At 35.2% G+C, this 25,606-nt stretch overlaps 1 protein-coding gene across 4 annotated transcripts in view; it reads right to left on the minus strand.

The window, feature by feature from the left end:
• Window positions 1-239: 239 nt before the first annotated feature.
• The window catches only part of PTBP2 (polypyrimidine tract binding protein 2), a 70,668-nt gene continuing 45,301 nt past the window's right edge, over window positions 240-25,606 (minus strand). Inside the window, exons 7-13 of one of the 4 annotated variants that reach the window (XM_004699242.4) lie at window positions 15,562-15,757; window positions 7,521-7,651; window positions 6,066-6,099; window positions 5,557-5,649; window positions 2,155-2,371; window positions 1,985-2,062; window positions 240-1,817 (exon numbers count right to left, since the gene is read on the minus strand). In XM_004699242.4, coding sequence (XP_004699299.1) covers window positions 1,688-1,817; window positions 1,985-2,062; window positions 2,155-2,371; window positions 5,557-5,649; window positions 6,066-6,099; window positions 7,521-7,651; window positions 15,562-15,757 — 879 coding nt within the window. In that variant the 3' untranslated portion in view covers window positions 240-1,687. Of the gene's footprint in view, window positions 1,821-1,984; window positions 2,063-2,154; window positions 2,372-5,556; window positions 5,650-6,065; window positions 6,100-7,520; window positions 7,667-15,561; window positions 15,758-25,606 lie in introns of all 4 variants that reach the window. The other 3 variants (XM_004699241.4, XM_004699240.4, XM_004699239.4) reach the window with 3 other exon arrangements.

The following is a 25,606-nucleotide window of genomic DNA, read 5'->3' on the forward strand; positions in this document are numbered from 1 at the left end:
ATATGTGTCCTACTGAAAAGCAGTTAACCATCTTTCAAATTAAAAATCAAAATAAAACAAAACAAAACCCCAGCTGGTATACTTTTACAGTAGCTAGATTTATTAATGGTAAAAAGCCATGGAATTGTACTATTAGTCCTTTCCCACCCTGGCAGAGAATAAACATGAATTCAGAAGCACAGTGGAGTGAAAACAAAGAGAAGAGAGAAAAGGCAGCAGAGAAAGACAGAAAAGGTGAATACAGAGCTACAGAAGTATTTATTGAGCATGCTACAGAGGTAAGCAGAGTACACACAAATGAAATTAAACAACCATCAAACCTCCCAACTTTGTTAGAAAATTAATTTTTAATTGTGCCGCTTTCAAACTATACTGAATTTTACATTTCTAAAGATGTAAAAACTCAACTAATAGAAAATATACATGACCATTCTGTCTACATAGATAACAGAATCTATGAATCTTGAAACTAATTACAGCGATTTCAAAAAGTATTGGTCATTTAAACAGAATCAACAATTCAGATTGACAAGAACTGTTCAAATTAATTTGACCTGTAGATTCTGAGCCATGTTTTTATTAAAGTCAGATCTATTCCTAAATACAAAATATTTTGAAGATTTATTAAAACTGAATATTACAATGCAAGGTAAATTAAGACTAAAGGCACATAAACTTTGGTCCCACCTGGTTGTCAGTTTTAGAAAACTGCCACAAAACTTATCTTCCTGCAAATTTTCGCAGTACACTTTCTTTATCTTTGAAAAATACATGCACCAGTTCCTGAACTAGCTAGACCAGTCTGCACATGCTCAGAAATCCACAACCATATTCCAAATCTTAATTACAAACTAAGGATGGCAATATATATTTAAATGCACATGTCATTTCAACTTCAAAAACATCTACGAAAAATATTCAGCCACAAACAAGACATTACTTAGTGCTGACATTTATATGATACGTCCCACAAGAGTGTGTACAAAAAGGTTAAGATTCCACAATGCTTTCCACATAGGGCTCAAACTTACAGAAATCACTTTGCTGTCTTAAGAAATGAACACTCTGCATCTTGTTAATTTTAACTAATGCCTATATTCAGAACTGAATCTAGACCAGAATTGTGAGATACACAGGCCAATGGGTTTTTTAAAGCAATAAAGCCTACATACAGTAGTATAAACTGAAAATGTTGTTTTCTTTCAATATCATGTATAATATTTGATTAAATGGAAAGAAATGTGACAAGCCAATAATTAAAAATAAGTTCCAAGCAGGAGAAAAAAAAACAACTTAACCTTTTTACACACCCCTGCCTAAACATATTTTAATTCCCATGTAACAATGTGCCCTAGACAACCAATTTCTTTTTTCTAGTAAATGCATAATAGCAACACTAGTTTTCCTTTTTAAGGCACATATGTCAACTAAGCTGAAAACAAAACAAAGTAAAATTAAACTGAAATTATAAACACAGTAAAAATGGCTTCCCTACAGAACAGATGAAATACAGCAGTCAGTAACTCTGCCTTTACGTACGCCATTTCGTTTTATAAACAAGGAATGATAACAGCGTGAAGAAAACAAAACAAAACAAAATCAAACTCTGGTCCCCCACTTTTCTGAACAGTCAATAGGTGATAACACCAAACAATGTGATTCACTCCCAATCTTCACCTCCCCCTTTTCAGATTGTTGACTTGGAGAAAGACACTCTCAGATGATGATTTTCACCAAGGTTATAATTATGAAGATCGATCAAGGCCTGGATAGCTTCTTCCACTGTCGCCATCTGAAGAAGAGCCATTTTGTGATCTCTTCTGAAACAAAATTATGAAATTAGATACTTAAAAAAAAAAGCACACTTCAAAATTGTGTCCAATACTTCTAATAAACAAAACACTTCTATAAACAATAAGAATAAAAACTGCCTGAAAAAACTTACTTCTACCAAGTCAATTTAAAGACAAGGAAGCTTGCTTACTGAAAAAATTTAAATGCTTTCACAGTGCCCCCAGTGTTAGCAAACAGTGTTCGTAGATCCTCTTCTGCTACTGAAGGACTGGGAAAATTGGAGGAAAACATAGGTAAAGGTTAATATTAAAATTTGTATCAAGTGTATGGTCTTCAATAAACTTCAGCTTTAGTACTTACGGGATATTGGATAGGTGCAGAGTTGCAGAAGGAGGAAAAATGTTTTGAAAATTTTTGGATCCAGGTTTCTTAAAGCGATGTAATGGGGAATTACCAAAATCTTTTGTTAGCCCTTGATCATCAAGTCCCTCTCGAGGTAGCTGTACAGTCTGGTGTTTAGAGAGAGTAACACGAATAATTTTTCCATACATTTTTTGTCCATTAAGATGGTTCATGGCTATAAAAAATAAAGGGTACCTATTTTAAAAAGTGACTACAAAATTCAAAATGAAAAGAATTCTTATTGAAAATTATTTTAAATCTGAATTTTTATGACTTTAAAAGGAATCATGAATTTATCCCTAGCACTGGTAGCAATTGTCATTTGTACTATCCATATTTTGGTTAAGACACTTTAATACCATAAAAGCCTCGATTGTTGAGGAACCTCTCAACAATCTTGCTGCTTCATAAGTACTATCAACACATAACACTTAATTGCCCAACCAAACTATATAGCATCTTAACAATTTTTTTGCCCAGTTCTATACCACTACGCTTCTTGCTAATCATCTCTTAAGGTTCTGTTTTCTCAATTTCTTTACTTTCGCCTGCCATGATTTTTGAACTGGGGGGGAATCAATCCAGTCTCCCTAATTTTTCTTCCTAGTGGACCTTTGTTTTTCCCCCAATCCATTCTCTATTCAGCAGCTGGGCTGACCTATCCTAATTGCAAATCTGGTCATGTCACTCCCTGCTTAAAGCCCTAAGAAATGAAGTCTTCAGTCATTCACTACAGCTATGCCTTTTGCAGTCTGACTTTTAAGTATGTCGTCATCTTTTTCATAGAATGTAGTATCAACCACTCACCAACTTAGAGCTGAAGTGATAAGGCACGATATACCAACCCTCATAAAACTTACAGTATCTTAGCCTTAAAGTGTGCTTATATTTTACACTCCAGGTAAACAAAACGTATTCCTTCAAGATTCATGCTAGTTTTTATTAACTTTTAGTCATATACATGTTTGTCCACATTATCACTAATATTTTTCTATTTCCTGAACTTCCTCTATCCATTTCTTCAACCTTTAATGTCCCATTTTAAGAAGACTTTTATCTTCTGGAACCTCACTAAAAATTCTCACCAAGTAATCTATAAAATTCTTGAAATTCCCCAAATAGAAACCAAATGTTTGAGAATGATGATGGCAACAAATGTACAAATGTGCTTGACACAGTGGATGTATGTATGGATTGTGATGAGTTGTACGAGCCACCAATAAAATGGTTTTTAAAAATTCTTGAAATTCATCACAATTCACAGTAGTCATATACTTCTTCTAACTCTATAATACATGAAACAAGACCCATTTGTCTCCACTCCACCACTTAGTGCAGCAACTGACCACAAAACACTATGTGGTTACTTGAGGTAGCTGTTGGGTTATTTTAAAAATGAATGAACACATCTGAGATTAGGTATACATGTGTATCTTTTCACTTTCAAAGCAGGTTTGGTTTCCGTCCCCCTGAATTATTCCCTCACTGCCTGTCAGTTTGTTCTACTGTGGTGGTACGATGGTGGGAGGAGGAGGAGGAGAGCATGCACGCTCTATTTAAAGGTATTGGTGGTTTGTGGAAACACTAGATTATCTTTCCATTCCATCATTTCATTTTTTTCCACAAACTCTTTGAAGCACCTTCGTAATATGTTTTTAAGGTCATGTACTTCAATAAAGGAAAAGCCAATCTATTTTACAGCATCGACAAAAAATAAATTTACTTTGACAACGCAGAATATATCAAACATGTAAGAAATCAAAGTACTGATGTACAGACCTTACAAAAATTAAGGGTAAAAGATGTGTAAATATAAAATTAATAAAAATCAGAAATCCTTTATTTTTAATAATGTTTGTAGAAAAAAATAGCCTAAGAACTTGGTTATGAATTCGACTTTATGCAAATCTCAACCATGATCAGTCTGTATCCAGTGTTTACAAAATAAGAGTAAGGTCACTAACTCACACTTCACACAGTTAATGGGGAAAAAAAGATACAAAAAGGATTTGAGCACTGTTATTTTACTTTATTCAAAGTCATTAAAAAATATTTGACTAAACTGATGAATAGGTATCTTTACATGCCGTTCACATCCTACAGCATGATTTAAAAAATTGGCCAATTGGATTCTTTACATATTTATGAGGTGCCAAGATCGTTGGTATTAAATACTACAAGTCAAACTCGAGATTCCAAAGTCCCAAATTGGTTCAGCTTACTGTGCTATTTGTACACAACTCTCATTTGGAGCTAATAACAAAGACACAACCATATTTACTTTGAAAACTGAAATGTTTCAAAATGCAAAACGTGACTAAAGCCAAGTAGAGGCTACCATCATCTTGAATTTAAACAAATGAAATTATAAAAACCAAGAACATACAGGAATTTACAGTCGATCATATTGTGAGAATGTAGTGATTTAAATACTTTATGTGTAATGTCAATGAGATTGGTTTAATGAAATAAGTTGACAACAGTAGATTTCAAAAATAGAGGTAACCATGAATGGTTAACAGGTAAGACAAGAAAAGTGGATGGTCATTTCAGGAAAGACAAGGAAAGGAAAAGTGAACACATATGGGACAGGATGAAATAGGGAAGGGAAAGAGCAATGCAGAAGAAAAACAAAGCTAGAGAACAAAAAATATCTATAGATAAAATATGCAGAAATTTGGCATAAAAAGGGTTAGTAAGGAAACCCAATTAGATTTTCCATTTCCTAAAAATCTGGTATCTCTACAAGATCATTTCCATATGAAGGTTCTAGTTTGTCATTTTAGCCAAATACTTTTAAATGACTTTGAATAAATTAAAACACAGCACTTATCAGGATTCCAAACAAGGACATATATAAACCTGACACCAACTGCTACTGAATCAATTCCAACCCACAGCAACTTCACAGGGCAGAGCAGTACTGCCCCACAGCAGCAGACGGCTTAGTTCTCCCGCTGAGGTGGTGGGCTCAAAATGCCCACCTCTTCATTGACAGTACCAAAGTCAACCCACTGCGCTACTGGTGCTTCTTTCCCTCACCACTTATAAAAAAAGGTTAATTTCTATTATAGGGAGTAATAATGAATGAAAAAATAACGAAAAAAGATTTTTAATATAAATTCTATCATTCTTATGAAAAACTGTTACTGTAATTTTGAACCCCAAATCTTTCTCAGTGAACTATGCCTAAGAAACTGTAGGAGGAAAATCATAAAAATACAAATATGATCATCAATAGAACCCTTAACATTTAAAATAAAAATTAAAATGACATTGAAGAACTTGCTCTTATATAAAAAAAAATTCTTACTGGCATAAGTTTATCATTATATAGAAAAGCACATGGTATAATCTTACCAAGTTGTGATTGGTTTCCATCAGCCATCTGTATTAGAGCACTGTCTTTTTTATTGTACAAAATCTTCACACGCTGCACATCTCCATAAACACCTTTTTGGAGTCACAGAGAGGTAATCCAAAAATGGAATTAATTTTAAGTGCAAGTCATCTACAGATTATCTTTCTGACATATCAATGAAACATTCAGACATCAACATGATCACTCATTCAATCTCACCATTCTCACAAATGAATAAAGAAGATTAAGATTTTGAACAGTGAATTTTGAAAAGAATAATCTTTGATAAACCCTCAAAGCTTTGTGAATGACATTAAATTAAAGACCATGCAAAATAAATCAGCATGCATTAAAACAAATTTTGTGTCTATGGAGAGTTTTAAATAGCAAAGAAAAATAGCAAAAGATTTACTATTCAACTTTAAGCCAAAGTGCTAGCTACAAATAAGAATTAAGGTGAAACAAAAATCAAATCAATAATAAAAGTATAGTGCTAACAATAACATACCGAAGAGGGTAAACAGACTTTGGGGCGTAACCATCTTTAGAAGGAGAGAAGAGCAAGCAGCGTAAGACAAGAAGAGAGAAGAGTCGAGGAAGAGCGGAGATGAACAGATCATCCATAACGAAGGGTGGTTCCCGCAGAATGGTGAGGTGGTCATGGATCATGGTTCAAGGCGGTTAATTGGGGCAAGTTGGTCCGAGGAACATTTGTTCAAGCACAGAAGCATGAACACAGGGAAAGGAGACAGGGAATGAAGACAAGGACAAGGAAAATAAAGGGTAAGACAGGGAGGGGGGATGGGCATTGGGAAAAGACAAGGAAAGGGACGGGGAACACACAGGGGAAAGGATGAGATGGGGAAGGGAAACAGCAATGCAGAAGAAAAAATAAGGAATTGGGAAACAAAACAAAAAAATAAAATATAGGTCAGTACATAGGAAATGCAGGAATTTGGTCAGAAAATGGTTGGTTTATGTACTGTACAAGAAAAACTGAGTAAAATGTAGTCATCCAAGACAAATATGGGTAAAGTACATCTACATCAAAGAGTAAATTACAGCATTTCATCTCAACATAGGGAAGGAAAGCATGCACAGGTACTTTAAACTTTGAACTGTAACTGCATAAGCAGGGTTGGTTATGAAATGCAGGCAAAAGTCTTAAAATAAAAAACAAGGTGCTCTGATCCAAACATTTTGGCATGCAGAACTGTAAATGGCAACAGTATTAAATAATAAAATAAGCTTAATGTTTATATTAACAGAGGCCAATTAAAAATATTTCAATTAGACATTGAACTTCCCACATTTCATACCAGCCTTCGTAGCAATAAAAATAAAATATATCCGACATAAAATGTACAACTAAAGAAAACAACTTAACAATAGATTTCATTTAACACGAAAGGGAGGAAGGAAAATAAAGTTGAAAATATTTTTAGAAGACAATGACTAATAAACTGCAAAGAAAAAAATTACTAAGAAAGACTGAAGAGTGCCTCGTGTCAAGATCTTTGGAAGAACCTTCAAAGAAAAATGTATTAGAGTAGTTCACATAAAATAAGATTTTTAAAAATGCAACGACACATAAGCATGAAATGAACAAGCAAATAATTAGAAAAGGCAAAGAGCAAAATTGTTTTACAGTTAAATCTGAAAATTAGGTTACATTTGTTTTTGAGAACAAAAAAAGGATAAAAAGCCAAACCATAGTACTTCACCATATTTTTCTTAGGAAAAATAGGTCATTCAATTAAAATAATAATAATAATAAATAAAAGGGAATAAAATATTACCTAAACAAGTACATAAGAATTTATTCAGAAATAGAAACATACAAAAATACTTTGACTAATGAATGTACATAAAAAGAAAAGGCAAGTGCAAAATGATATAAACATGAGAACTTCCACAAATGAAATGAAGTTACAAGGTAAACATTAGAAAATCATTGACTAACCTCTTCATTTAAATTGCTAACCAACAGGACTGTATTGCCACCAGCTGAGACTCCAGGCAGACCCACTCGGCCAGCAGCTGCCGCAGCAGCTGCATTTGGAATAGCCAAAGGACTCAGAGCTCCTGGAACAGCTGCAACAGGAAGCCCTAATTTTAAAATAAAGCATATTTTACGAAACACACACAAGTCGTTTAAAAAAACCAATTTATGAACGATGGCTGCATGGCTTCCGGCTGACCATTCCAAGTGGTTCCTGAAATTCAAGTTTTATATTATTGAGAAAATAGGTTTGCCAATGTGCAGTTGTTAAAAGAAACTGGTTTTAATGAACCTGTTCATTATCTGAGGTAGGGCACCTACCTGTATTTTCTTTAAAAAGTACGTAGTAATTCACTTCCTATGAAAAAGTAAACAAAGCATAAAAAATGTAATGCTTTCAGGAAGACTTGAAAATTTACTTTCATATTTTATAGTGAGAAACAAAATATAAAAATTATCTCTAACATAATTGTTACTAAGACTTTTTTTCTACAATAACTAGGCATTTTCTTTGTATATTCTAGCAGAATAAAATATATTTATGAAAAAGCTAAGTGCTTCAGTTTCTAGAGGAAAATCATCATGAATATCATGAAATAATTCAAAAGATTTAAAGGAAAACTTTAACAAATTCCATACTCAAATGGCTATTAAAATGAACACAAGTAAAAAAAAAAAAATGAACACAAGTTTCTCAAAATCACATGCTCCCAGTAAAATTTAAAAGTACCACTATAGGATATGGATTTTTTCTTTCAGTATTTGCCAACTAGCTAGCTGTGACATGTCCTTCTACTTCTTTTGCTCCCTGTCCAGCCTTATTGTTTCGGATCATCTTTATGTAATCCTGTCCTCATTTATTATAGAGAACACCTTCTGCTGCAGCACCCTTAACCCAACTTTCAAGTACCAATGAACTAAGAATCCTTTCATCTCTTAAATTCTTACATACCAACTTATTTTTCAAATAAGTACAGTTCAGTAATAAAAGTGAATATGCTCTTTTCACCTTTTAACAATAAAGGGGAAAATATCCAACTCAAATAAGGTTGACTTCATGACATACCTGGGTAGAAATGGCCTTAACACTGTTGTTCCATAAGTTCACATTTTATTTCTTCTCTTTTTTCAGCCTTCTTGTGTTTTTCAAGAGGATCTGTTGTTTACCTTTAGTTTCAGGTGCTCTTTTACCAGACTTTTTACTTTATAAAAAATATTATGACCTCTCATTGGCAATCTGAAATGCTGTTTAGTTATCACAATTATTATCTTTGTAAGTTTTTTATTTACAACTACTTTCCCTCCAATTTCTTTTTTAACTCATTCATCATTTCTGAAGATTCTATTATGTTTCATTTCTTTTCTACATATACTCAGGCATATTTCCACACCCCCTTTTGAGCGCACCAATTTAGCTTATTTTCCTGTTTCTTCATGTTTTATCTTGAAAACCTTCAAACATATACAAAAGTATCAACAATAATGAACCTTATTAGCCACTGTCCAAATTCAACAAATAAAAACCATAACCAAATTAATTTCATTCATTTACCCACTTGATTTTTAAAGTAAATGCCAGAAATAAGGATCTGGTTTGTGAACACAAATTTTTCAATACATTTCTCAATGAAACTTATTTCAAGTATCAATATATTCCTAATTCCTAAGAATGCGCATATAACTTTTTATTACATAATCCCTATTACTTGTTAAGTTTTTCCAGGATCTTCGAATAGCTTTGGTTGAATGCCATAGCATGAAACTAAAAGTTTATACACAAAAGCATTTAATAGTAGCAGAAACTGATTTATGCATTTAGAATACAATTTCCATTTTCTTGTCATGACTTTAATTGGCAAAGGCTTTTATTAGAAAGAGACACACACACAAAAGCAATCTGTGGCATAAAATAGGAAAAAAGCTCAGTCTCCAGAGGCACTATTCTATTCTGACATACATGGAGTTTAATGAGTAAGCCTCAAATCACCTTTGACAATATGGACTTCTCTGAAATCTACTTTAGAATCTAGTAAAACCTAGACCAGCTCTTAAACTAAAAAAAGGAAAAAATCAGTTTCATTTCTCATGGTGATTCTCAAGGCCCACTAATCCAAAAAAACTTTAATTGGTTGTCGTAATCATTAACCATTTATTAAAATATTCTTTACAAAGATGCCTAGTTGCTGGCATTTTCTCTGCATCTCTTGACCTTTATCACCATTTCCTGTTTCTCCCCATACTCATTTCCAGAAGTAGCTATCATATCTCATAGGTTACTGTGAATCAGTTTTATCAGTTCTCTCTCTCTCTCTCTCTCTCTCTCTTTTTGGTCTAAGGATACTTTTTAAATTACTGAGGATCCTAAGAACAGTAATGTTATTTTTTACAGACCATTTCTCTTCTTCTATCAATACTCCCCTTCAATTCTTATTTTACTTTTGGAATCAATTCTTTTCTATCAACAATTGTACTTTTATTCAAATTGTTTTTAAAGAAAGTCAGAAGGTTGCTTTGTCCTAATGACATTTCTCTTACACTCCTCTCAAAAAATTCATTTTTATATCCATAAACCAACCTTTCTTTAGAGAAGAAATGTACAACTAGGCTCTCTAATTGAGTACACAACGTGACTTTCTGACTGGTCTAGCACCATCAATTTGACTGACTTCTGATGTTAAAAAAGAACCCTGATGGTGTAGTGGTTATGCATTGGGCTGTGACTCATGTGGTTAGCAGTTCAAGACCATCTGCAGCTCCTCGGGAGAAAGACTATTTTCTACTCCTGCACATAATCTGAGAAACCCACAGAGGGTCACTTTGAGTCAGCACTGAATGCATGGTAGAGAGAAGGAACTCTGGTGGCACAGTAAATTCAAAAACATCAGCCACTCAGCATGTGGCTCTACTCAGATTAAGATTGCTAGGAGTTGGAACCGACTCAATGGCAGTGAATTTGCTTGATTTCAATGCCATGCAATCAATCACCTATTTTATCAGTCACCAGGACATTCACTCTAAATGAGACTTAAGCACCAACACTATTTTTTATCTTCCCCAACAGCCCATCATCTTCTGAGACTTTTTAGAAAAACATTCTGGTTTTACAATTTTTCAAAAACCTCTACTTCGATTTTTAATTCATTAACCCACTTTAACACCCTCTCTTGGCAAGATATTTGTTTTTTGTTTTTACCTCTGCTATTTTCCTGACTTTTTCCGTCACGTTCTTGATCCTCTGACTCCCTAGAACCTCCATTTGGCCTTTATAATGGCCAGTTTCCTTTCTAGTCTCCTTTGGCTTTTCACAATGTAGCCCAAGTCTTTGTTCTCCCATTCTGCTCCTATTACTATCATCCTTTCATGATCTGCAGTGCCAGGCATGGACAAATCACACTTTCGATGCAAACATTATGGATTGGCAAGAAAACGGTATTCTACAGATATTACAGTACTTTTTGAAATGCCCTAATTTAATGCCAAGGCTTTCATCTAAATACAATAGATTTAGTGTGGGAAATACTGAATTAAAATGGACGGACACATAGCATTCATTGTAATATAGAGAAACAACAAAGGCCACACCAACTTCTCACTCACAGTAACTCTAATAGGACGGTTATGCTTTACGTTCTAAGGAAGCAGCCTCATCCTTCTCCTTAGGAGTGGCCAGTTGCTTTGTATTGCTGACCTGGTAGGTAGTAGCTTTCAGCACATTTTTAATGCAGTTTTGTGGTAAAGTTAGGTGCCTCAGCTGATATTCCGGTTAGCTTATACTCGAGTATATATAGTAATAAAAAAGTGTTTTAAATTAGCATGCAAATGCTTTTAGCTGCTAAAAACAGACAAAAAACCTTTCAGAAATCATTTCAAGTTCAGTTTACATGTCATTTTAATACATCATAAATACAGTGGAGAAAAGATAAAATCAAACAAACAGTTACACAATGTTAACCAGCATAATGGAATGAAAATATTTGGATAAATATTACGCTTCAAAAAGTAAGTGGAAAAATTATAACTCCATTTTCTCTACAAACGTTTGAAGTCCTCTTGTATTTATTTCCTATTAATATTAAATGCTAACAGATTTCCAACACAGAATTTACTTTATTCTGTTACCTGCTACTACATTTAAATTAAATTGCTTTTAAAATAAATATTCTTTGTAGGTATTGTCCCCTACTTTTTAGACAACACAATCATTAAAAAATACTTCTGTAACTTTTTCAAAGACATCCACCCCTTATTAAATTAACTGTACTCCTTAAACATGATTAAAATGATCATTATAATAATGCCTCAATATATAATCTCAAAGATTTTTGATCAACTTGTTCTTTGAAGTAGAATATGTGAATGATTAATAGTCTCCCAGGTTTTTGATAGTGTAGAGATGTCAGATTTCTAACAAACTACCAAGTCTCCCTTCTTTAAATAAATAATATGTTCTAGGAAACTAATTGTAAGCCCTAGAAGGAAAAAAACAGAGCAACTAGGTTTAAGTGTTAATCCTTAACAAGTACAGTACAAAATAAATCAATAAAAATGTATAATATTGATTATAAAATAATTAAACTTTAATCAAGTGGCTATGAGAGCATGCACATTAATTTCCCTCCAAATATTTAATATAAGAGTGCAACTTTATAATGTTTTTTAATAAAACCTTCAAATTGAAAGCGCTCAATCACTTCACTTTAAAACAAGTACTATGTGAAGCTGATTCATCTGGAACTAAACACAATCAATACTAGTTTAATTGTACTTTGAAGTAACTAGATTTAACTGAGGTATAGAAATAGTAAAGATTTAGTTATCAGTCCAGGAGGAAAGATCCCACTATTGCAACATTGTTTGCACTATAGCAAGGTTTTGAAGGCCACTTTAAATAACAATATAATAAGTGGTTCCTCATACAACATATATATCACATACGTGAAAATATTTATCTGAATAGCTGATGAGTACTTTCAGATTAAGATTTAAAAAGGAAAAAAAGCCTCGTCAAAATATGTGATTATACCAAGGGCTCAAGTATGAAGAAAATGTTTTGAGAATGATGATGGCAACAAATGTAAAAATGTGCTTGACACAATGGATGTATGTATGTATGGATTGTGACAAGAGCTGTATGACCGCCCAATAAAATGATTTTTAAAAGTGATTATAAAGCTGAAGATTCACCTCATCAAATACCATCACAATATCCCTAATAAAAAAGGAGAATTACTGCATATCCAAACAGAAATATAAGTCACTAAATTCAACAGAGTTACATTTACCTAGTAAACATTTCAAAAGTTCAACTAACCAATAAAGTGATAAAACTGAAATAAGAATTAGATGTATTCCTATCAACTTAAAAAATAAGTCAGTGCTAGGACAGGTCCTCTCATATCATTCGTGTTAAGTTTAAAATAAAAGATTAAATTTTCTGACATTAGATTAGGCAGCTATTAAATGGAATTTTTCTACAAAATGCATAATAACATCACAATTACAATAAAATACAACACAAATCTTCAAATACTGTATGATTTTATTTATATAAAACTATGTTCTGTAACTAAGGGAAAAATGTTATCAAAATAGAAGAGTAACTATCTTCTGTGGTTGATCAATACTAAAGAGTCCACTGCTTTTAAAATGTTTGACCTATCTACTTCCATAAACTATGAGGACATTTAAAATTAAATTAAAATCTTAGTTTTAGTAATACACAAAGACCAATAAAAACAAGTAAAAAAGAGGAAAGCATTTAGTAATATGAATTTACTATATTCACAATACTACAAAATCTTGTCCTTTTCCTATAAGATAGAAAAGTAAGCAACAAATACACTGTATGAAAAAGTTCAACACAGAGCTCAAAGATATACTGAGCAAACCATTCTTAGGTTTCCAATGTAAAACAAGGTAGCTATAATCGTACAAAAATGTATAAAGGCATAATGCAAGATAGATGTTAGTAGTGCCAAGGTTTTGTAATCTTTTATGAGAACAGATTTTACCCCCCAATTACCTTTTCAAAAATTACACCAAGACCCTGAAATCTCAAGGAAAATTGTGAAGACTTTCCTGGAAGATTTCACATGACATCTAACCATGCCTCCTCCAAGCATCCAAATATATAGCAAGATGGGATCTTTAGGGCTTGAGAAAGTGATATAATGGGTCTATTTAATGCTTGTGGTGTTTTACCTTAAATTGTTACCTTATTGAGTGTGAATCTGTAAATCTCTCAAAAATTGTAGATAAAATTTTGAATGGCAACTACTTTGCATTTAGCTATCATGTGGACTAAACTTTGTACTTGTCAGTGTTGAGCTGCTTGGCAGACTTGGAAGCTACCTGTGATAGATAATTTTATGTCATCATAAGGATACATACATAAAAATGCGCCTGATAGTGCATCCTCTCTTAAGGAGGGCCTCGCTCTACCTTGACTCCTGCTGGCGCCCTGCCATGTGTCCGCCGACCTTGGATCCATGGGCCTCTGTGCCCATTGGCCTGTCATCTTCCTGGATTCTGCACCACTGCATGCAGTTACATGGGTCTTAAGAAAGACTTATGGACTAGTACTGGGCTTATGGACTTGAATTGTCTGCGCTGGGAGGCTTTCTTGATAATTACTCCTTGATATAAAGCTCTTTCTCACATAGAGGAGTATATAACTGGACTTGTTTCTCTAGTCAACCTGGTCTAATGCACTATCTAATAAATGCTAAACCTTTTCTATACAATTTCGGTGAGCAAAGAATTTAAAAATCTACAACACTAATAATAGCAAGGGCCATATAATTCACTATTACCTCTACTTTGTCTTTTAAAATTATACCTTATAAAAGTCAGTATTGCCAATTTTCTAGCAGAGCTGAGGGAATCAAAGCTTAGAGTAAAACAATGAGGGAAATTGTCATGTTGCTATCATAAGGCATCTATTATAATCATGATAAATAGATATAGGTTGTGCTAGATTAATCAGAATAAAGGGTGTGTTTTATTTGATGTCACTAGACTCAATTCCAAATACCAATTGCTTTGCTTGTGCGTTATGGCTCTTCAGAGATGTATCACTTACTTATTTCATACTCACAAGGGGACAGCATTATCATTCCATATTCTCAGGAAATAAACCGCTATTTCTAAAAAATATTTAATTACAATGCTTTATCTTTTTCAGTAAGGGAAAAAATTCATCTAGGGAAAAAAACCTAAGTGCTAGTTGGTGACCATCAATCTCAAGTTCCATGTGAATAGAAATTCTAATTCAAAAGATCTTAAAAGTGTCAGAAATTGAAATATAATTTCCTAAGCTCATTAAATAAGACAAAACTACAAGATTTCATCTTAAGGTACAAATTACTTGTTACAAAATAAATTTTCACTCATATTTTTTATATCATCTATATAAACTATTAGCAGTATCCTTTTTCACTACACTTTTATTAGGGGGTTTAATTAAAATCATTGTAAAGCACATTGTTAAATAATTAAACAATCTGAAAAAGAATAGCAAAATAATTTGTATAGGAAATTCTATTTTTAAAGACTAGATTGTTTCAAAAAACACAGGTGCTCCCTCCCATTACACATATTTTGTCTGTTAACATTTCACTGCTTCTATTACTAATTAAAACGATCAGATTTACCATAAAGAATATATGCAAGGTGACATAAACAACAAGTATGAAGTGTAAATATTACATTAAGAAGTCAACAGTATTATCTTCATTAGATAATTTTCTACTTTTGTTTTAGAAAGCAGTACAGAGGAGACAAAGGTGGAGAAAGGAATGAAGAGGATCTACTTTTAGTTACTCGTATGAAGCACACTTTAGGATTGTTTCTAAAACTTTCTCACCTGAAAAAACAAACAAAAAAACTCAATACAAAGTTAACTTCTAAATTGGGGGAGATTCAGTATACTTACGGAAATTTACCAGACACTTTTCCATTTGGCAAAATGGGAGAAAACTGGTATAAATAATAAAAATCATACCTAAAAGAGATGTTTCCTTGGCAAATGCTGCCGCAATAGCTGGGTCCAATGCAGGCTGCCCATCGCCAGATGGAAGATCTGGTCGAGTATAATCCCTACTTTTATCATTGTTGTATTTTACATTCAAATTCACAAGTTTGGAAAAATCAATCCTTAAGGTACAGCAAGCATTATAAATATTCTGACCATCAAGTGCCTATAAAAGAGAATTAAGTTACGTCAGTAAAGAAATGAAAATTGGGGGAAAAAATGATTTCATAAAACCCAACAGTGAAAACCCTGTATAAAAAAAGCCAACAGAAAAAGACCTATTCCATATATCATGCTTTGTTATATTTGTTAGCTGTTGCTGAATAACCTTTAACCTGTATCAGTCTTATTAGAGTAGTAGAACCCACTGCGCAGTACCTTGGTGAATGACAGCATTTATATGAATTGGTACAGATTTATGAAGTAGCTTCTATTTAATCCCATATTGTATGAGCTAGGCTCAAACCACTGAATTATCTATCACCATGATATGTAGTAGCAACTCCCATGAAAGTGGACAGAACTCAGTATCACGCTTAACCTCAGGTGTTCAATATAAGTCAGCATAATTTGAGGAGATCCATAAGTCTAATGTCCTTCCACAAGGAAATTCAAGGTAAAAGGCTGCCAGGTCTTAAACTGAGAGTCAATTTCTTAATTTGGAAAGAAACTATGATGATTATGGCCATGATTCCTCACAAGGGTGGGGAGAGTCATGTGAAAATAAATGTTGAATCATAAAAAACTGTGCAAATGCAGCTATAATGTTTTATTCTCTTCCTATATAATCTGCATTTCTAGTCCAGCTTGATATACGTGCAATAAATTAAGAACAGATTAATAAGTTTTTCACTTTCCATTAGACGAATACATAGGTTTTCTGCTAAAAACATATAAAAAGGATCACACCTGATAGCCCAAGATCCATTAAAGGAGCCCTGGTTTTGCAAAAGTAAATGCAGAACTATATTGACAGAGCACCACTTAACATGAACATTTAAAAAAACTGCACTTTAGCTATTTGCAAGGGAACTTTTAAATTATTTCAGGACATCCATTTTCACTGTCATAGAGCTAGGATGGAAAGTATCTCAACTAGACTTAAAAAATATAATGCCTTGCTACAGAGAAATTAATTCTTTTTTTCTTTCAATCATTTTTATTGGGGGCTCATACAACTCTTATCACAATCCATCCATCCATCCATTGTACGTCAATTACATTTGCACATTTGTTGCCCTCATCATTCTCAAAACATTCGCTTTCTACTTAAGCCCTTGGTATCAGCTCATTTCCCCGCTCCCTCCCTATGGCCCCCTCCCTCATGAACCCCTGACAATTTATAAATTATCATTATTTTGTCATATCTCACACTGTCCGACATCTCCCCCCAACCACTTCCCCATTGTCCGCCCCCCAGGGAGGAGGTCATACGTAGATCCTTATACCTCCCCACCTTCACTTCACCCTCCCACCCCCTGGTATCGCCAGGTATAACGACAGATATTCAGATCAATAGAAAAGAGCTGAAGACCCAGAAATAAAAACATCAGCATACAGGCAACTGATTTTTGATAGGGGCCCAAAAATGATCAAATGAGAAGCAGATGACCTCTTCAATAAATGGTGCTGGAAAAAATGGATTTCTACCTGTAGAAAAATGAAGCAAGACCCTTACCTCACTCCGTGCACAAGAATAAACTCAAGGTAGATCAAAGACCTTGAGGTAAAACCCCAAACAATTAGGATCATTAATGAGGGAATTGGGACAAACCTGAGAACCTTGGCACAGGGAACACATAGGCTAACGGAAATAGGGAAGGATCCAAATTGACAAGTGGCATATACTGAAGATAAATCACCTGCGTACATCGAAAGAATTCACCAAGAGAGTAATAAGAGAGCCCAGCAACTGCAAAAACATCTTTAGCAATGACACATCAAAGGCCTTGTTACTAAAATTTACAATACTTTGCAAGCTTACAATAAGAGAAAAACTGCTCACTGAGGAGATGGGCAAAGGACCTGAACAGAAGCATCACAGGGGGAGAAATCTAAATGGCCAATAAACATTTGAGAAAATGTTCCCGATCATTAGCCATAAGAGAAATGCAAATTGAAACAACTATGAGACACCACCTAGCACCCTCAAAGATAGCCCAATTCAAAAAATCAGAAAGCAACAAGTGTTAGAGGGGCTGTGGTGAGATAAGAACTCTCATCCACTGCTGGTGGACCTGTAAGTATGTACAGCCACTATGGAAACCGATTTGGTGATTTCTGAAACAGATGGAAACTGAGCTACCATACAACCCAGCAATCCCCCTACTAGGCATATACCCAGAAGAGGCAAGAAACAAAACCGCTGCCAGACATCTGTGCTCCAATGTTCATTGCAGCACAGTTCACAACTGCAAGGAGTTGGAAACAGCCCAAATTTCCATCAACAGACGAGTGCATTAAAAAACAGCCCAAATTTCCATCAACAGATGAGTGGTACATACGGACAATGGAGTACTATGCATCGCTAAAAAGCAGTGATGAACGCCTGAAGCATATTGCCGCATGAAGTAAGCCAACCGCAAAAGAACAAATACAACATGAGTCTGCTGAGGTAAGCTTAAAAAAAATGCAAAAAGGAGCATAGGGAAAAAGCTACTGTACACAAACATTCTTGGGGTAAGGCCTGGGTAGTATGGCAGGGATCAGACCAAATCCAGGGTTACATATGGTAGCCAACTAAAAAGGAGGGAGGGAGGGGAGATAGAAATGTGTAGCGTGGGAACAGGGCACTAACCCACCCAAGGGGAGGGTATTGTTTATATCTCCACAGGGAAAGAGGGACCAGACTTCAACCTGGTGTTCCAGGATGTGAGAAAGTAATTCTTTATAGTTACTACTAATGTATACAAAGTATGTAATGCATTCAAATATTCCCATTCTCTGGAAATACAAACCTCTTTTCCTAAATATGCCAAGTTAAATTTTATATATTTTTATTAAGCTAATCAAAGAATATAATTCAAATTTTTAACATGAGTCCATCCATCTCAATACAAGATTCAACTGAAGCAAAAATCCTACTTGGGTTTTCAATTATATTGGGGCTAGGCATGGCACCTATCACCATGTAAGAATGAAAGCCAAGTGTCAATTCTCCTAGTGAGAATAATTATCATTTATATTTTACTGCAAAAATAAAAAAAGCACTGGAAATCGGTATACATTAACCTTCTAGTATTTCCATAGAGAAAATGAGAACAAAGAATCTATGTCTCAATTCAATATATGAATAGTAAAATATGTAGAGAAAATTTACTCTTGGATGACTGCTATATCAAGGAAAAAAATGATACTTTGGGAAAATAGACCTAGCTTTGAGTTAGTGTCCAAATTAATTAAAAGATATTGACATCAAATCATTAACAATGACAACATCAATGTAACTTCTTTGGACTGAGTTCTTTCCAAGCAATACTAAGGCTGATTGACCCATTCAAAGGTCTAGAAGGCATATGCCAATTCTTTAAAAGCCCTCAATTTTAACTCTATCCCTTTCAAATTTTTTCAAAAGAGTATGTATAAGTGGAGTTTACACAATATACGCATGTTGCAAATCCTAAAACAATCAGCAAACATTTGAAACATCTGCTAGCAAGAAAAGGAACAGAAATTGAGAATGCATGAAAATAGAAATCTAGGCACTTGTTATTAGTTCAAAGGAAGGTGGCCATAAAACAAGGAGAAAAAACTCAAGATTAAAAAGAAGTTATGCAATCTTAATTCAACCAATCTCACATTTTTTGTGTGCAAAATCTCAGGAAAAATAATAGCACACAAACCAGTCCTTCATTTAGCAATTAAGAATGTAAAGGAACTGCAAGAGCAAGGGTTTTCTGACAGACGCTAAAGATACTTCACATAAAGACATATCAAATGCATGTATTCACAAGGAAAGTTTAGGAAGCATGTAAAAACAGTAATACATAGTTTTTCCCTAGTAAATATTTGTAGAATTTATGGTTAAATATTGTTAAGCAAAACTTGGAAAATATGCTACAGACATAAGACTGTACACTTGAAACAGCACAATGAAACATTGGGTGTGAATTTGACATATAAAAAGTCATAAGAAAACTTCGTTTTCTTTCCATTGCTTGTTACTATTTTTATACCTTACTTACACTTTGACACAGGTATACCAGAGGTCAACTAGGTTGTGTTTTCTTATTACTGTTATTGATGGTGGTTTGTTTCAGGAAGATGCTTATGGGAAAGGAAGTTAGATTGATGGATTTAGTGTTAGTCCCATGGTCCATGAGGCTCCTAATCTAGACATTTTATGCTAAATCTGTGCTAGAGAAAGTGATGTGAGTATAGTAAAAAATCACAAAGGGGTTACTTAGTTCAAGTGGAAGAGATACAACAAAGAGGAAATCATGAGAGAGAGAGCGAGCGAGCAAGCAAGCATGCTCAGGTGAGAGAGAGATCGGGTGAGAGTTTTACGACAGGTTTGCAGTGTCAAATGTCACCTAGAGGTTATATGTGATGAAAGTTAAATAGTGCTACTGCGATTGAGCTAATCTAAATGATCTGTGGTGTACCACGAGGAGGAAATTTGGATACATTCTGGCAGAAACCAAACTAAAGGTAGCAGAGAAATCAAGAGGTAAGAAACAACATAACCAGCGTACACAACTCACATAAGAAGTCTGGTTATAAATGGGGAAAAAGAAAAGCAAATACTTTCCAACAATACAAACGGCCACTATAAACATGAACTCCAGAAATCAAATTGACTACCTCTGTGAGAAGAGACCACAGAGCAGCTCGACATCAGGAACTAAACTCAAGTACGGGTCCAACATTTTAACAAACCACCAGTTGCTCACATGTGAGTTCAGATTAAAGCTGAAGAAAATTCAAACAAGAGCCCCAATACAGCCTTGAGTATATCCTACCTGAATTTCAACAACTCAAGAACAAAAAAGACCCAATTAACAGCAATGAGAAAAGATCTGATGAGGTACGGGATGACACCAAGAACATCATTCTTAAAGAAAGCAAAAGGTCATTAAGACAGGAAAAAAAGAAAAGGTCAAAGTGAGTGTCAGAAGAGTCTCTGAAACTTACTCTCAATCACAGAGTAGCTAAAGCAAATGGAAGAACTAATGGCGTCAATGAGCTGAAGAGAAATTCTCACCGGGCAGCTGCAAAAGAAAAAGTTTTACAATGAAATGTGCAAAGAACTAGAGTTAGAAAACTAAAGGGGAAGAACACACTCAGCATATCTTAAACTAACAGAATTGAAGGAAAAAGTCAAGCCTTGAGATGCAACATTGAATGATTCTATGGACAAAATAGTGAATGATGGAGGAAACATAAAAAGATGATGGAATGAATATACAGTCACTGTAATAAAAAAAAAAATGTGCCTGAATTCCATCATTACAGGAGGCAGCAGCCAAGAACCAATGGCACTGAAGGAAGAAGTTCAAGCTGCAATGAAAGCATTAACCAAAACAAAAAAAGAGAAAAGGCACAAAGAATAGAAGGAATACCAATTGAAATGTTTCAACAAGCTGCTGAAGTACTGGAAGCACTCACTTGTCTCTGCCAGGAGATTAGGAAGATAGCACTTGGCCAACTGACTGGAAGAGATCTCTATCTGTACCCACTCCAAGAAAGGTGGTCCAACAGAATGCTCAAATTAAAGGACAATTATCAATCTGCTATCACACGAAGCAAAATTTTACTGAAGATCATCTAACAATAGTTGCAGCAGTGCACTGAATTTAAAGAAGAATCAATTCATTTGAATTATGGTGCTGGAGAAGATTATTTCCAAGGACCATGGACGGCCTGAAGAACAAACAATCTCTCTTGGAAGAATTACAACCAGAAGATGGCAAGACTTTGTATCACATACTTTAGACATTTTGTCAGGAGAGTTCAGTGCCTGGAAAAGGACATCCTATCTGATAAAGTAGAGGGCATCAAAAAAAAAGAGGAAGCCCCTCAAAAAGATGGATTGACACAGTGGCTGCAAAAATGGACTTCAACATAAGAACAATTGTGAGGATGCCGCAGGACCAAACTGTGTCACTCAGTCACTGGTGAGTCGGAATCTACTTGATGGCATTAAAAAAATACCATTAGCTTTAGTTTAGAGCTGAAAAAACAAAAAAGCTTTAGTTTACAGCTTAATAGGTGTAGATAAATCAGATTTTGTGAGAAATTTTGTGAGGAGTATTCATCTGAGAGTTTCTTGCTATGTAACAGTAGGTAAGGCCATAATCAGGAGTTACGACAGACAGGGAGAAAGATAATTTCTTCATAATATGGGAGAGCATGTTGGCTAGAAAACTGGAATATTTTTTAAGCACAAGGTTGATGCTCATAAATTGAAACTGGTAAAAATTGTCAGAGTATATTTGATTCATTAGGTATACCCAACAGCATTGAAGTAGGTATAGAAGAAGAGAATAACTGGTCATAAAAATAAAAATTTTACCAAGGAGTCTGAATTACAAGGTAAAGGGACAGGCAGGATTAAGATGCAACCCCCACCCCCTACCCCCAACAATGAATGAAGCAAAGGTTACACTTCAGAATGAATACTAGCTGTGTGTCTGAACAACAAGGTAATGGGACAAGTATGATTAGGATACAAGCTCCTTTTTCTTCAATGAGTGAAGCAAAGGTTAGATATCAGAATAAATACTAGCTGTGTGTGAACTCATTAAGTGAAACTTCATTTATTCTCATCAATATACTACTTTAAATCTTTATCATAAGAATAAATTTAATTTAGGTAAATTCAGGTTAAGACACACATATGAACTATTCTCTCAATAAAAATTATACCCTGAATGCAGCATAATTCCAAACCATATCTCATTTCACTGGTCCTTTGGCTAAATATTATCTCTCTGGATCAGAAGGGTCAATTGGTATCAAAACAAAAATAGCTCACATTAAGAAAAATGGACACTATATTTAAAATCAGGGATTCTAAATTTTCTCCTACTGGTCATTCATCTCAAATCAAACCAACTTGATTTTAAGAACTAATAAAATTTTCTGAAGTGGAGTTACTATGGCATGTAGAAAAGAACAATAAACCTGTGGGGGAAATTCTAATAGCTAACTTATGTTTGAATAGGAAAACTACAGTTAGATATATAATGTGGGTACCAAAATATATCTGAAATGTTAGCTGAAAATATTTACCGTTCAGTAGTGTACATTATGACAAATAATTTACCTCATTAAGTCTTAGCCTTCCTTGTAACAGAAAAACATTCTCTTTAGTTTATAGCTTAATAGTGGTCAGAAAACTTATAAAATAGCACTTGATAAACAATTCCACTTATGCACTCACAACTAATAGTATAGCCGTTCTGTTCTATGAAGTGGTTTTGTTCTTTAAATGAGATTCTAAGGCTTGCAATTTAATAATTTTAAAAAACAGTCTGTTCTCTATACAAGCATTCGAGAACTGTTGAAAGTTGAAATATCAGAGGCCTTAATTTGTCTGAAAGTGAAATTGTCAAAAGAAGTGTGCAATGGAGAAAAGGGTTAGACAACGGTAGAGAGCAGACTTGCTATATTCAATAACGAAGAACTATGCAATGATTCAATATGGCACAGAAAAGCTAGAGACACACAAAGGTACAGCTAAGTAAGAAATACAAGTTTGTGGCAATTGGAAGTAAAACCAAGAAAGGCAATTTACAATGATAATCACAAGAATTGGAAGATTCTGCTTTTTCTCAAGGTTTCCTTGCAACTGTATGTAACAATCACAAGATAATTGTGAATAAAGTAGACTAAAATCTGATTCAGAAAACCGACCTTTGAATATAAAATTAAAATGTGTTAAAAACCACAAGAATCTTCATAGGTAAATGTATTAACTCTTACTTAACTGGAAAAAAATTAAAGAAAAATGTAACCATGATATTATCTTCATTCTTAAATGAGAAATAGCAATTAGAGGAAAACTGGAGGGAATTATGCTAAGTAAAGTAAGGCAAGCACAAAAGGACGAGTACAACTTGAGTACACAGAGGTCAGCAAAAAAAAAAAATCAAAACGGAACATAAGGGAAAAGCTAATAAATACATACGTGCCTGGGGTAAGATCCAGGCCATACGGCAGGTGACAAACCCAACCCAGGGATACATATGGCAGCCAAATAATGAGGGAGAGAAAAAATAGAGAGAGCGTGGTGGGAGAACAGGGCATTAACCCACCCAAAGGGAGGGTGTTGTTTATATCTCCACAGGAGAAGGACAGGGGGACCAGACTCCAACTTCATGCCAAGACGTGAATGCAACACACAGGCATGAGCCAGGCAACCAATAGAGGTCAGCAGGGCCAGCCCCCAATTTCAACTACGTGGGCACCCCACACCCCAAAGAAGTGCACTTCAGAGGACAGCACTGAAGCTGCAGCTAAGGAAGTGGGGTGCATCTGATCAGGAGCAAACGAAGAGGGAAGGAGAGAGTGGAACACACCCTGGTGCCCACCCAGCCTTGAGGACAATATCCCGGCTCAGATCAGCCAAAGCACAGAAAGGATCACAGGGCCGGTCCCCGCATGAGACAGGACGATGTTTCCTTCACTGACACAAAGCACTAAGGGGGACAACACTAGGGACACCGTGTGGGAGATGTGCCCGACCTGACCCCACTACATTGGGGTGAACACTAAGGTTGTGCAGAGGAGCAGCAAGGGGAGCAAAACAGTGAAGTCCCTGAAGAGTGCCAAAAGTAGATTTGGGGGCCAGGACATGGCACCCCAGCAGACCCGACGGGAAAACACTAATAAAGGTCAACGGACAGACCTGAAACAGTTTGAGGGCTTCTCAGTTTTTGGTGTTGGGTTTTCTTTTTTATTTATTTTTGTTGTATTAGCTGTTGTTGATTTATTTTTTGTCTTCTTTTTTATGTTTTGCTCGGCTTTGTGTTTGCACGTATTGGCTGTGCACGTCTATCTGGACAAGATAGGCAGGATGAACAATCCGGAGGAGAGAATAATGGGACCGACAGTTCCGTGGGGGATCTGGGAGAGGGAGAGATGGAGGAAAAGGAAGGGGGTACCAACAAACCCAGGGACAAAGGAATAAGTGATCGAAAATTGATGGCGAGGAGGGCACAGGACGTTTGGGGGGCGGGGGAACCTTGATCAAGGGCAACGTAGCAAAGAGGAAGTACCAAAACCCAAATGAAGGATGAATATGATAGTGAGATGAGAGCAAAGTAAAGGGAAAGAGGAAAGAACTGGGAGGCATAGGACAGTTATACAGAGATCTAAATACAGGCATGCATATATGTAAATATATTTATATACAATGTCAGAGGAAGAGATATGTACAAATATTTATTTATAAAGTATTATGATAGCACCTGGACATTGGACCGCCGACACTCAAGTTCTCCCTCAATGCAAGAACAGTTTGTCCTACTAACATGGCACTCTGCGATGCTCATTTTCCCTGACACGATTGCTGAAGACAAAATGGGTACATAAGTAAATGTACTGAAGAAAGCTGATGGTGCCCAGCTATCAAAAGATATAGCAGCCTTGAAGATAAATAAGTGGCCATCTAGCTAGGAAGCAACAAAGCCCACATGGAAGAAGTACACCAGCCTGTGTGATCATGAGGTGTCGAGGGGGTCAGGCATCAGACATCAAAGACCCAAAGCAAAGCAAACAAAAAGCGTATCAATGGGAATGAGGGGAAGGGCAGAGTGGAGACCCAAAGCGCATCAGGAGTCAAGTAGACACTCTGTCAGAACAGCCACAAGAGAAGAGCCAGTCAGAGTGCAGTGTAGCACTGATGAAACACAAAACCCTCCTCTGGTTCTTTAATGCTTCCTCCTGCCCAACCCCCCCACTACCATGACCCCAATTTTATCTCACAAATCTGGCTAGACCAGAGCATGTATACTAAAACAGATGGGAGCTCACAATACAGGAAATCCAGAAAAGATAAACCACTCAAGAC

This window comes from Echinops telfairi, unplaced genomic scaffold, assembly GCF_000313985.2.
Source record: "Echinops telfairi isolate 266 unplaced genomic scaffold, ASM31398v2 ScPeMD7_443;HRSCAF=831, whole genome shotgun sequence".
Taxonomy (NCBI): Eukaryota; Metazoa; Chordata; class Mammalia; order Afrosoricida; family Tenrecidae; genus Echinops; species Echinops telfairi.